Source organism: Zea mays, chromosome 8 (genome assembly GCF_902167145.1).
Source record: "Zea mays cultivar B73 chromosome 8, Zm-B73-REFERENCE-NAM-5.0, whole genome shotgun sequence".
Classification (NCBI taxonomy): domain Eukaryota; kingdom Viridiplantae; phylum Streptophyta; class Magnoliopsida; order Poales; family Poaceae; genus Zea; species Zea mays.
The window spans coordinates 117,739,755-117,753,391 of record NC_050103.1 but is presented as its reverse complement, the minus strand read 5'-3'; the positions used below and the strand labels follow the sequence as shown (position 1 = coordinate 117,753,391).

The 13,637-nt window shown below is 46.0% G+C and overlaps 1 protein-coding gene and 1 pseudogene across 1 annotated transcript; one reads left to right on the top strand and one right to left on the bottom strand.

The window, feature by feature from the left end:
• Positions 1 to 511: 511 nt before the first annotated feature.
• Positions 512 to 2,736, bottom strand: LOC103637201 (uncharacterized; annotated as a pseudogene).
• A 2,274-nt stretch (positions 2,737 to 5,010) lies between these two features.
• On the top strand, positions 5,011 to 6,104 carry LOC103635750 (uncharacterized). The gene is made up of 2 exons (XM_008658132.3): positions 5,011 to 5,625; positions 5,735 to 6,104. The coding sequence occupies exons 1-2, from the start codon at positions 5,184 to 5,186 to the stop codon at positions 5,869 to 5,871; spliced, it is 579 nt and encodes a 192-aa protein (XP_008656354.1). The 5' UTR covers positions 5,011 to 5,183; the 3' UTR covers positions 5,872 to 6,104.
• Positions 6,105 to 13,637: the final 7,533 nt, after the last annotated feature.

The window sequence follows — 13,637 nt, the reverse complement described above, 5'->3', positions numbered from 1 at the left end:
CGCAGAAGCCGCAAGCAGCAGCAGCCGGCGGCGGCGGTGGAGCAGGATAGCGAAGGGGAGAAGAGCCGCCTACTGAGCCGGAGCTCTCTGGAGCAGCTGCTTGTCACGTCGTCGACGGATGGCCCCTTTGAACAATCGTGTTTGGCCAACTTAACTCACAGCTCACAACTTTTTTCACAGCCACAGCCCAACCAAACATATCCTTAGTCTCATGTGCTCCATGACTCGCATTCGACAACTCTAATGCCTCGCTATGTGTTTGGCCGCACTGAGCTGCTACGTCTGGAAACTTAGAGAGCGATACCTCCCATTCTTCAAGCTCTATATGTTCCCGTGAACAATCGTGGGCATGATTCTAGGTGGGAGACAATAGTTGTCGCTGGGCCTTCCCGTGAACAATCGTGGGGCAGACATCTTCTAGAGTCCCTAGTGAACTCGAGAGCTATCAACCCCACCGACGCCTATATGTTCAGAGGTCTCAACTTCCATGCAGAGCAGAGCAGCAGTAGTACTAAACAGGCCAGCCTCTAGTACGGAGGCAGACGGCCCGGGAGGCCATGGCTCTCAGGGTGTCTTGTGTTGTGGACACGGCGTCGCATGGCTGACTCTCCTGCTCAGGCTCCTCAAAGGCATTCACGAACTCCTCTTGTTGCAACATGTACGCCAACGCCGCAGCGTCTTCAGATTGCTCTAATCTTGTCAACAGCAGCTGCGAGGCAGGGACGAAGCCCCTCCTGCTGTTACTGTTTCTTGTGCTGCCATGTGTGCTGACGATGAAGTTCGCACTGGCGCCGAGTTCGATGAAGCTGCTTCTTGTCCTACCCTCGCTGCTGATGAAGCCGCTGCCCGCTGCTCCTGCTCCTAGTTCTCATACCGGAGCCACCTTGTGAGAACCTATTAGCTCTCACATCGTCCTTGTCGCATGGTGAAGGTGATGAGCCTGAACCCTTTCTTACCTCAACCTCACTGGGAAATAAGAGCTGAATGGTGTTCCAGAGCACAGTGTTGATGGTGCACGATTTCGAGCTGCTGTTGCAGAGTGCGCCAATCATCTAGACAACAAAGCCTCTAGAGTCTGTTCACCAAACACACATCTTTTTGCCGAGATTGCACAACTTCCAAGAACCGTCTTACCTGATGAACTGCCTGCATTTGGGACACTGTTTCCCACACTTGGCTGCAGCATGTCTTAAGCATCTCATGCAGAAGCTGTTAAACAGAGTAGCAGTAATGTGAGTTTCAGAAATGTTCGATTTAAAATTGTCAATAACATAACTGCCTCAAAGAATGACCAATTCAAAAAAAAAACTTCAGGTAACACCAGTGTAACCATACAAGGTTGTGTCCATAGTAATTTCTTTCCACTCCAACCTAACAATGAGAATAGTGTTCCCTGCCAGAATTTAAAAAAACAAATATTTGTGAACTGACTGTCTACACAGTAAACAAGGTTTCGGTGGCCCAAATTTTGCCATGTAACTGACAGCCTAATCCTTGTTTGAACTTTGAAGCAAGAATGTACACTTCAAATAGTTGAACAAAATACGTTGAGAAAGCAACTACATTGTATGGTTATAGGAACTAAAATGAACTATACAATAATTCTTGTTGCGTTCCCTGCCAGACACATGCTTTCAGTAACCTTTTTTACTCAGAGCAGTCAAAGTAGCAACGAAGATCATGGCACTCCCAGTCTTGTATATAAACAAAATCAGGAAAATAAAGGAATTGCAGATGTACAAGGAGTGGGCATGTACAATGCAAAGAAGCTTTTGTGGTCCATTTCCCCGTGGGTAATTAACAGGCACTAACCAACAAAATTTTACCAAATTCCAGGAACACTCGTTAAACTGCACTTTCGACAACGCAAGAAATCACTTTCGACAGCCAATCAGCATACAAAATTTTGTGTAGAAGCTACTTGCATATTACGAAAACTACCAAATTATGGATCCTCGGCAACTCAATGTTTGATAGCATACACCATGGCTCCTTCATTATACGGACACTTGAATAGAATCCATAGTTATAATATAGAGTCAGTTGATATACCACAAATTCTAGTATAGTTTGCCTGTGCTTTGCTACCTTATTTTTCTTGACACCAGATCAAAGATCATCAAGGTTATCAACATTTCTATAGCCTCCAACATGAGACAAGGCCACTGAGACCATGGATTTGATCAGGGTGTCCTAGTGCCCTTATGAGTTCTTTGTAGCAGGATCTGCCAAATGCTCGAATTTAGTACAACCATCAGTAGCTCTTTAACAGCTTTCTGAAAACATAAGATCATATGAGTAACATTCACATTGCACACACACGAGCCCGAACAATAATAGTAAAAAACGGTGCCACTTCATATTCAACATTGGTATCTGAAATTTGGTAATGAAGGACAAGCCTCACACTGCGTAAGTAAAGGAGGTCATATGAATAGCTGGAATGGATATAGTATAGTGGTGTTGTTTAGGTTCAAAAAAAACAACTGACATTGCTAATTTGGTAGCCTTAGTTAAGTTAGTAATGGTAATACTCCAGAAAGTCTAGAAGGATGATAATAAGGTAGCATCAACAAGGATATTGAAAATGTCAAATCATATTTTAAAAAATGTAGATGCTAAATCCTAAACTACTGTGTGGAACTTCAAATTTTTCAACATACTAAATGTTATGACGAGCATCTCGTTGCCCAGGAGCATGACGAGGGTAAGGGCGACGACTTGGGAGCTGGACATCGCACCACCTCCTTCAGCATGAACCCAGTGGCTTTGAGCTTCTCGGCCATGAGCACCGTGGCTCCCCGGGACAGCGCCCGTGGCAGGGAAGTCGGGGGAGGTCGTCGACACTGTGGACCTACCTCCGACGTGGCAAGAATGTAGGGAAGGCACAAGGAAGCTTCGCGGCACCGCGACGCTATGTTGGGGATGCGGGATGGCGTGCGGCGACAACTTAGCCGGAGGGGATGGGAGGAGGCAGCGGAGGGTGAGGGGCGAGATTGGATCCGCTGTGGCTAGGGACGAAGCGGTCGTTGTAGATGGTGTGCGAGACCGGCGCCGAGGCGGACGCCGCCGCGAACGCGTGCGGTGTGGCGGTGCTACGGGAGGACTGCGCGACAAGGCATGAGCGGCCTGGGTCGGGCCCAACACAGGCGATGGTGGGGACGGCGGGGATCCGGCGTGCAGGGAGAGGTGGACGAGGGGGCGGATGTGCGAGGGAGGGAATGGGGGAGCGGTTTCCACCTGCGCGATGGCTCTTCCTCCGAGGCTCGGATTTGGCGCCGGGTATAGAGGATGGAAGGGGCGCGCCTCGGGCGGATCCGATGATGGCGGCGTCGATGGCGTGGGGAGGAGGGTGCGTCGCGGAGAGAATCTCTGGCGTGAGTCGCGGAGAGGATGTCGGAGAAGACGGTGGCAGAACCGTGCACCGTAGGAGGATGTGGACGCCTACACTAACATCTTAAGGAGTAGTATAGATTTTGCATACCCCCTATAATATTTTACATTTGGTCTCATTGTTCATCTATATAAGATTTAAGAGATTGGAGGTCGTTTGTGTTGCTTACCTCGGGGATAGCGGTAGTAGGTCGGAGCGAAACCAGATCTGTCGCCCATTGCTGAGCGACTTTGTTGTTCCTGTCCACCATGAAGTTGGCCAGGAATTTTGCCTTTGCTTTCTGCTTCAGCTGCTCCTTGTGCTCCTCGAACTGGAGTTGTTCGTTAGCCGACAAGGTTTCCCAAGTCGGCTCTATGATATTGCCATTGGAAATGTCAGAGCTATCGTTTGAACGGCCATTGAGGGCCGATCTAATAGGTTTGTATGTGGTTTCCCCAGTGGAGTTGCCAAATTGTGTGTTGGCGCTGATCCAGACACCAATCACTGCGTTGAGAACCGGCGGTGGTGCTCTCTACGGAGGCGCAGACGGTCCACGACCATGGGCCGGACGGTCCGCGACCTGGCGCAGGGGCTGGTTCCCTGCCTGACGGGCCAGACGGTCCGCGCCTAGAGGTCGGACGGTCCGCGCGTGCGCAGGGACGGCGGAGTTCGCCAGCAACGCCTGAATCTCGCTCTCGGGAGGGACCCCGTCGGGGAGGAGAGGTTCTAAGCCTTGTCTAGGATCGGCAGGTCACCATAAACATCTCTAATTGACGTAGAGCCGAAGAGAAGCGGAGAATTTAGGGTAGGAAAAGGCTAATCTAGGGCTAAACTAGAACTACTCCTAATGCCTAAGGTAAAGACGAGATATAAACTGATTATTGATTCTATATATATATGTATATATAAGGAAGGTCTAGATCCGTTTCAATCCGTATCCCGAGGTAAATCCACGATTTTAGCTAACAAATCCTGAAATAAACCCAAAACTCTAACTGATTCTGCACGCGCGGACCATCCGCACCACCAGAGGCGGGCGCAGAGGGTATTCATGGGTATCCATTGAATACCCAAAATTTTTATAATCTATAGTAATTTGCCAATAATGTATTACACAAAATAGCATTAGAATACTAATTTCTTTAAGCTTTTGAATTTTTGAATACCCAATATCAAATGTCTGGGCCCGCTTCTGCGCACCACGAGTGCATACTGTCCGGACAGCGGACATTTTGGTGCCCGTAGAGTATACCTTATAAAGTTGTTTAGGATTACCCTTAACTGTTGAGATAAGATTAATTCCTTATTATTGTACATGTGTCTTTAATATTTAAATGATTTAAAAAATTAGTTTAGGCTAAACTCATTAAATCCAACAAAGAAACAAGCAGCACTCTGGCGGCCGGCTCGCCGGCAGACGACGGAGTATCTGAGGGAGAAAATTGGGCGGCACGTCATGCAACGAATGATGCGCTGCCAACCAACACTGCTTCGCCAAGTGCCAAACTCGCTTCCCAAACTTTTAATCCCCTTGTGTTCGCCCACTCGTCAGGTTGAGGTTGTTTTTTTCCCACGAAAGCGAATGCGAGCGCCGAGCGTCGTCCAGTCGCGCTGCATGCGTGCGAGCACGTCGGGTAGGGTCGTGTCCTTGCATTGTCGTTGTCTATAAAAGCGGGCGTGCCACCACGGCGTTTCTTTGCCTCCGACCCTTCGAGCCCCACCCGACGCGACGATTCCTCTCCTCCGCCCGTTCCCACCGATCTCACGCTCTCTCTCTTCCTCCGTCGCGTCGGCGTCGCCATCGCCGGCCATGGGTTGCGGTGGCTCCAAGGAGGCCGTGGCCACCGGCAACACCAGCGCCGGCAGCAAGGTCCTCCGGAGGAAGTCCTCCTCCGTCTCCACCGGCGCAAGCCACACCTCCACCACGTCGCCGTCGTCCTCCGGCGTCGTCGTCAAGGACGTCGTGAAGGATGCGGCGGCGGCCGGCGAGGTGATGACGCCCGCCGACGCCGAGAAGCCTATCTCTGTCGACCCCAAGGCAGACGCCATCGTGGTGATGGACGCCAAGAAAGAGGAGGGCAACAACAAGGTGGCCGTGGAGGAGGATCTGCTTCCTGAATCCACCATGGCCGACGAGGCGCTTGCTGTGGATGAGGGGCCCAAGGTTGACGAACCACTCAAAATCAAAGACGGGGAGGAGAAGACGGTTGAGAGCCAACACATCGAAGAGGAGCATCCGATGAATGAGGATGGTGAGCTCGCTAGTATACCATTCCAATTTCTAATCTAATTACAGAGTGAAACTGACCCCCTCCGCCCCTCGATCGTGTGTGTTCGTTACGTATGCGGTTAATGCTGCAGGGGATTCAGCCACGGAACCCCTGGAAGCGAGACCGGCGGTCGACGAGCACAAGGCGAAGGAGGCGACGACCGTCGTCCCAGCACCGTCGGCGGAGGAGGAGAAGACCACCACCGACGAACAGGCCGCTGCCAACTAACTGATTACAAGGAGGCCAAGAGCTAGACGACGTGCATCCACCACGATGCATTTTGTTCAACTGAATTCGGGCGCCGGGCGGGCTGTCTCTTTTTGTGTATCCTCATGCATGGGTGCTTTCGCTGTACGTGGGCCGGGCTGGAGTCACTCAATATAATGTGTTCGATCCATCGACCCATTCGCGAACCCGTCTATGTGCAATGCATCTGCGTTGTGGACTACTTTACATTCTTATTTCCCAGTGTGCACATTTGCACCGCATTCCCTCACGCCTCAGGGCGGAGAGGATTCGAGGTGATTTACCATCTTCTATAGGAAGAATTCGCGCGTGGAGGCCCACAGACTGTTCTTGGGTCGGCCCATAGACTGTTCACAGGCCAGCCAAATCCACCGTGTTCTGGCATAGCGGCCACTCCTTCCTTTCCTTCTTTGTTGTTAAATTTATTTATTTACTCTCTCGGTGTCAACGGACGGAGACAAAAATAAATTAATTCGTCCCTCAATCCTCTCCAATCCTCTCATGATTCCTGGTCACCAAATTAGTCCTTATACTTCAATCGACATGTGTTGTGATGGATTAGAATGTAAATTAGTTTAAGTTACATCACAATCTACCTCAATACATATAGGTTGGGATTAATACTAGATTACCCAAACTAGACCATAGAAGGTGTTAAATTAAACCGCTACATTTTATAAGACCCTTTTAAATTATAATATGCATGTTTTAAATTTTAGAGTGATAGGCGGCTCTGTGTTACTATATTTGATCACAACGTAAAGAATTATGCACATGAATAAGTAAATATTACAGTATAAAACGGTCATTATGCTATCTTTAGCAGATCTCTTATTCCATCTTCTATCTTATCTTATATTTCAAACTTCACTCTGCAAACAGTTCCACATCCTCTATTTTACAATGTCTGTTAGAGACAATCTTATCACCTCATTTCAAATACAATTTTTCTATATCATGCACAGGTGATAGAGGTCTCTCCTACACCTGAACTTAAGCATATTATTGTTGATATTGATTTTTTGCAAAATGGTGATGCAGGGATGTACGAAGACAAAGTGAAGCACGCATCTGAAAAAAGGAAGACAAGTAAAAAGGTTATTGATGCAATGAAGGGTATGCAGCTGGAAATACGTAACGAAGCAAGCCATGCAAACCGGAGTAAAAACAACGTGAGAATAGAAGTCAGTTAGGATTTTGTCTTTAGGATAAAGTCTCGGGATAAGCTTGAGATAGGATATAAAAGCATTATTGTATGCTGTTGCTGAAGGGGTAGAGAGAGAAAAAAAAGAAACATGTTGTTATAGTGTCTAGACCTATTATCTACTATCTATTTCCCTTTTCTATTTCTCTTTGGTGTTTTGTTGAGTAAAACATCCAAGTTTCTCTGCGAAAGTGGGAATTCTTTGATTGTTTTCACGAAGAAAAAAAACAGTCATTGGCGGTCGCGGCAAACACAGCAAAAGCACCATCACTTTTGTTGTTTTCTGCGAGCAGATTGAGGGAAACAGATTTTGGCGACTCCGCTGGGGAGCGATTTGTAATCGTTTCACGGCGGCAAACTGCTGGTGATTGGCGTCCTCATCGCCAATCATAGTCGGGGCTATGGAGGACAAGACAGCGAAGAAAGCGGCGCCAGACAAATCTGAAGTTCATCCCTTGAACGTGATCAAAGTCACGATGGAAGATCTTACAGAGGCAGACAGGAAGGAGATTGAAGAAGAAATCGCACGAGAGATGGAAGAGAAACGGAACGAGAGGTTGGCTTTCTTCCGAAAAACCAAGAATGGTGTGATCAAACAGACCGTTGGGGCAAGCACGTCCGGCAAAAAGGTAAGTTCATCTGTCACTTGCGAAGAGCTAGCTCACATGATTGATACTTATGTAGCTAGCAAGTATGGGGCTGATGTCACAAAAATTCCGCGTATGATTTCTGAGGGAGTGCATAATTCTTTCGATGCATTTAGATCTGAATTTAAGCAAGATATAAGCAACAACATGCCTAGACAGATTCGATCTATAGTTCAACAGATACAAGAAGAGAATCAGGGTAAACGTGCAGCGAATTCGCCAGGCACATCTAGCTTTGGAATAGCAGTTGCACCCAACACCATAGATGCATCGGCTAAGGGTATGAGTGGGAGTGCAGTAGCAAATTCTAATCTGCAGCAGCCATATTACCAAAGTGTGGCTTATGGACCATCTATTAATCCCATAGGAAACGGAGTGCCGCAAGGATCTGTGCCAAACAGGCATGTGGTAGGGGCACAGGGAGCATTGTGTTCAACCCCTTTTGTGACACCTGTGACTTATGATGGTGAAGCATTTGAAAATGTTAGGGAGCAGGTAGCAAGGACTCTTAGGGAATTTGGTTTTGAGCCTAAAGGGCATAATAGATCCTATAAGAAGCCTTACCCTGATTTTTTTGATACAGTGCCATATCCTCGTTGTTTTAGAATTCCAGATTTTGTGAAATTTTCGGGAGACGATTCAAAAACCACCTATGAACATGTAGGACAGTACTTGACACAAGTAAATGATATAGGTATAACTGATGCCCACAAAGTTAAATTGTTTCCTCTATCATTGTCTAGCACTGCCTTCAATTGGTTTACATCTTTACCACCAAATTCAATTAATACTTGGGCGTGTTTGGAGAAAAATTTCATGACTACTTTAATTGTGGTGAAACTGAGCTTAGGTTATCACATCTTACTACAGTCAGATAAAAGTATAATGAGACTGTTTCTGAGTACATTAAAAGATTTAGGGAAACTAGGAATAAATGTTATAACTTAACTCTAGGGGAAAGGGACTTGGTCGATTTAGCTTTTGCAGGGTTGTCGTCTTATCTGAAGGAGAAGTTAGAGGGATAAGACTTTAACGATATAAACCAAGTTATGCAGCGCGCTATCACCCATGAAAATCGTGTTAGGGATAAATAACAATATAGCCGATTTAGAGACACAAATAGTAGGGAAAAGGAGAAACGGGGGGTTAACATGTTGGAGCCCAATACTGACAGTGATGATGAGACGGATGTATGCATGGCTGAATGGGTAGATGCACCAAAGGGTAGGCCTATGGTGTGTGCTTTTTTAAAGCCAAGTCCAGGGAAAAGGGAAGAGATGAAATATACATTTGATGTGTCCAAGTGTGATAAATTGTTTGACATGTTATTACAGAATAACATCATTAGATTAAGGGAGGGGCATGTTATTCCACCCCCTGAGCAATTGGCTAAGAAAGATTATTGTAAATGGCATAATTCATTTTCTCATTCTACTAACGAGTGTAATTATTTTCGTCGTCAGATACAATCGGCCCTGACTGATGGATGATTGACATTTGGAGAAGCTAACAAAATGAAGCTTGATAAAGATCCATTCCCTATCAATGTAATTGATTTCGAGAGCAAAAGAGTGTTAGTTCGGACAGATTAGGCCGAAACTACTAAAGGCAAGAATGTAATTATCTCTGATGATCTCAAACACAAGATGATAATACCAAAGAGTCCGAAAGTTGGTGTGTGGAAAGTAAACGAGAGAAAAAGGGTTTAGTCTGTCTTTAAACCAACTTCTGAATTTTTGCTCGACAAATATACTTCACAATGGAAAAGAAATGAGTTCCAACATTTTAGAGGTTTCAAGAGATCCAGGTCTCCAGAAGGGGCAGGAGGCGGCCTCTTTGGACAGAGGGGAGGGTCATTGAACTGGAGAAGTAGGGGAGACTGTGCTCATGCAGAAAACCGAGATTTGTTCTCACAACGTGAATTCTCGAAGCGACCATATTTGGAGACAGAGCGAAAACATGGAGTGTGGAGCAGGCTAGGGAGGAGTATGGGGAGTCGGCCCAGGACTGTTGCCATATCAAAAGGTCCCGAGGAGTTGTGCTCGCAAATGCAAAAGAAATGGTCTCCTCGCAACCCAGCGGATGCCAGAGAGCTGTGTATGGGTGTTGATGGGCAAAATGAGCCGTTGGGCGAAAGCGGTTCAAAATGAGAAAAAAATTCATTACTTTTATTGTGGTGAAACTGAGCTTAGGTTATCACATCTTACTACAGTCAGACAAAAGTATAATGAGACTGTTTCTGAGTACATTAAAAGATTTAGGGAAACTAGGAATAAATGTTATAACTTAACTCTAGGGGAAAGGGACTTGGCCGATTTAGCTTTTGTAGGGTTGTCGTCTTATCTGAAGGAAAGTTAGAGGGACAAGACTTTAACGATATAAACCAAGTTATGCAGCGCGCTATCACCCGTGAAAATCGTGTTAGGGATAAAAGCAGTATAGCCGATTTAGAGACACAAACAGTAGGGAAAAGGAGAAACGGGGGGTTAACATGTTGGAGCCCAATATTGACAGTGATGATGAGACAGATGTATGCGTGGCTGAATGGGTAGATGCACCAAAGGGTAGGCCTATAGCGTGTGCTTTTTTAAATCCAAGTCCAGGGAAAAGGGAAGAGATGAAATATACATTTGATGTGTCCAAGTGTGATAAATTGTTTGACATGTTATTACAGAATAACATCATTAGATTAAGGGAGGGGCATGTTATTCCACCCCTGAGCAATTGGCTAAGAAAGATTATTGTAAATGGCATAATTCATTTTCTCATTCTACTAACGAGTGTAATTATTTTTGTCGTCAGATACAATCGGCCCTGACTGATGGACGATTGACACTTGGAGAAGCTAACAAAATGAAGCTTGATAAAGATCCATTCCCTATCAATGTAATTGATTTCGAGAGCAAAAGAGTGTTAGTTCGGACAGATCAGGCCGAAACTACTAAAGGCAAGAATGTGGTTATCTCTGATGATCTCAAACTCAAGATGATAATACCAAAGAGTCCGGAAGTTGGTGTGTGGAAAGTAAACGAGAGAAAAAGGGTTCAGCCTGTCTTTAAACCAACTTCTAAATTTTTGCTCAACAAATATACTTCACAATGGAAAAGAAATGAGTTCCAACATTTTAGAGGTTTCAAGAGACCCAGGTCTCCAGAAGGGGCAGGAGACGACCTCTTTGGACAGAGGGGAGGGTCATTGAACTGGAAAAGTAGGGGATACTGTGCTCATGCAGAAAACCGAGATTTGTTCTCACAACGTGAATTCCCGAAGCGACCATATTTGGAGACAGAGCGAAAACATGGAGTGTGGAGCAGGCTAGGGAGGAGTATGGGGAGTCGGCCCAGGACTGTTGCCATATCAAAAGGTCCCGAGGAGTTGTGCTCACAGATGCAAAAGAAATGGTCTCCTCGCAACCCAGCGGATGCCAGAGAGCTGTGTATGGGTGTTGATGGGCAAAATGAGTCATTGGGCAAAAGCGGTTCAAAATCATAGTGGGAACAGTGGAGTGTGATATATTAAATGCTACAGAAGGTCCCCAGGCAGAGATGGCTAAGCAGAATGGTCAGGTGGTTGTCACAAAGAATTACACAAAGAACAGCGAAGAAGTAGCAGCCAAGCCAAACATAGGACAGGGACACATAACTGCTGCTGGGTCAAACAGATTACAGGAGAGCAGGCCGCAAAATGGTGGAGGTCAAGGGATGAGAAGCAAGCGTATGAAGCTTGATGTAGTGGTTACACGACAAATGAGTAATGTTGCTAGCTGGGATAGGAAACACAGGACTGAAATGATTGCGAATCAGCGCGTAGTCGGTCCCGGTGTTGTGATGGATGGCCACTATAGGGGAGAGCATCACACGTGGGCCGAACAACCAGGTTGTAGTAATCAACGGACAGCAAGAGTGTCGGTTAGAGAATGAATTGATGCAGGAGAAAAAAATGTGTTGATTGGTGTCGCCCAGAATGCAGGTCCTGTTAGTCGAGCTTCAATTGGTGGTGTACTGGACGGGAGGGGCAGAAAAAATCGTGGTTCAGTTGCGCCCGGTACAAAACCAACACCGAGATGGTGTCCACCTAGGTTAAGCCGTACGCAAAAGCGCCATGTCCAGCGGTTGAGGACTATAGAAATGACAGAAAAGATGAAAGAGGAGGAGCGTGACAGGTGGTTTAACGAGGATAGGCCAATGGTTATCCCTAAGAAAATGTGGAGGGAGAAACGATTGGCCAGGGAGGAAAAAGATGATGATAGCAGCAGTGGTTCTGATAAAGAAGAAATCGCTGAAGCACAAGGGGACATGGATATAAACATGGTGTTTGTTTTACCTACTAAATTCAGAGCAGAAGAGGGAGATGAGGCTGAGCTAACATTGGGGGCTGAGTGTGCTGTGTTTGAAAAACAAATGAGCAGGGATCTCATCTAAAACCATTATATGTTCGTGGTCACATTGATGGGAAGCCAATGGGGGGCATGTTGGTCGATGGGGGAGCAGGTGTAAATGTAATGCCGCTATCCGTGTTTTCTAAATTAGGATACAAAGAGAGTGAACTAATTAAGACGAATATGAATCTAAGTGGGTTTTCAGGGGAGCCATAACAAGCAAAAGGGATTATGTCTGTTGAACTCACAGTGGGCAGCAAAACTGTCCCAACGACCTTTTTCGTGGTGGATGTGAAAGGAAGGTATAATGTTTTGCTAGGGCGAGATTGGATATGTTGGGGGCCTTCGTCCTCCAAAGGTCCTCAAAAACGTAATTTAACAGTGTTTGCCAAGCATGGTTTATAAACAGGTACCTTCAGATTCAGGATTAAAGGCATATACGATGAGAAGGGCATGATCGTGACGAAGGTTGCCGCTACTTCGAATATGTTTTTGCGTCACGCTTGTACTTTCCTGTCTTCTATCAAGTCGAAGGTACTTTTGTAATTTAATATTGTATCTGCTTTTCCATGATTATATAATAAGAATATGTTGATAATGTTATATGATTGTTCATGTTGTTTCTTATATGTCATATGCTTCTTCTTTTATTTAACATTTACTGCGATGATGAAGGTATGTCCTTCATAACCTTCGTCTGAAGATCATTATATCCTAAGGGAAATAATGCATCGAAGGGCAAAGGGCGAAGGACATGAACATTTAACATCTTGTGTTGCCTTGTTCTTAATTCATAGTATTTGAGAACAAGTCCCCAACATTGGCGCCCACCTCCGGTGAACCCTTTTTCGACCACCTTCGGCAAGCACAGACCTTCGTCATGCAACCGAAGAAAGTTTCAGTGCCAGGGGATACAGCACTGCAGCCACTGGATCCAAATCAAGAGACCCTCTCTCTCTACGAGAGGCCCAAAGCCAGAAAAGAAAGGCCACCAGTCCAACACTCCAAGAGGAGGAGTTGGACCAAGAGATCAGAAACATGGAGATAATTCTTCAGCAAGTACAAAGGAAGAAGGAGAAGATGGCCCGACTGGCTGATCTTCAAAGGCAGATCGACGAAGCCACTGAAGAAGTACGCCATCTTGCTCAAGATGAACAAGATCGAAGGCCCCAACACAGGGAACTTCATCAAGAAGGCTTATTCAATGAAGATGGATGGTATGATGATTTCAATCATGATACCTTTACCTTTGATGATGCTTCTCCCTTGGCAGCAGAACTGCAGGCTATCCCATGGCCTCCATCATACAAGCCACCACAACTCCCCATGTATGATGGGCATTCAGATCCGAAGCAGTTTTTGATGAGTTATGAAGCAACCATATCTTCATATGGAGGCAATGTAGCTGTCATGGCCAAGTCCTTCGTCATGGCAGTTCGGAATGTGACCCAAACATGGTATTCTTCTCTTCGGCCAGGGACTATCACTTTGTGGCAGAAGCTCAAGGATATGCTAGTGA

Coding starts and splice junctions, on each gene's coding strand:
- LOC103635750 (XM_008658132.3), top strand. CDS start 5,184: ATGGGTTGCGGTGGCTCCAAGGAGGCCGTGGCCACCGGCAACACCAGC. Junction 5,626..5,734: donor GCATCCGATGAATGAGGATG/GTGAGCTCGCTA, acceptor TTAATGCTGCAG/GGGATTCAGCCACGGAACCC.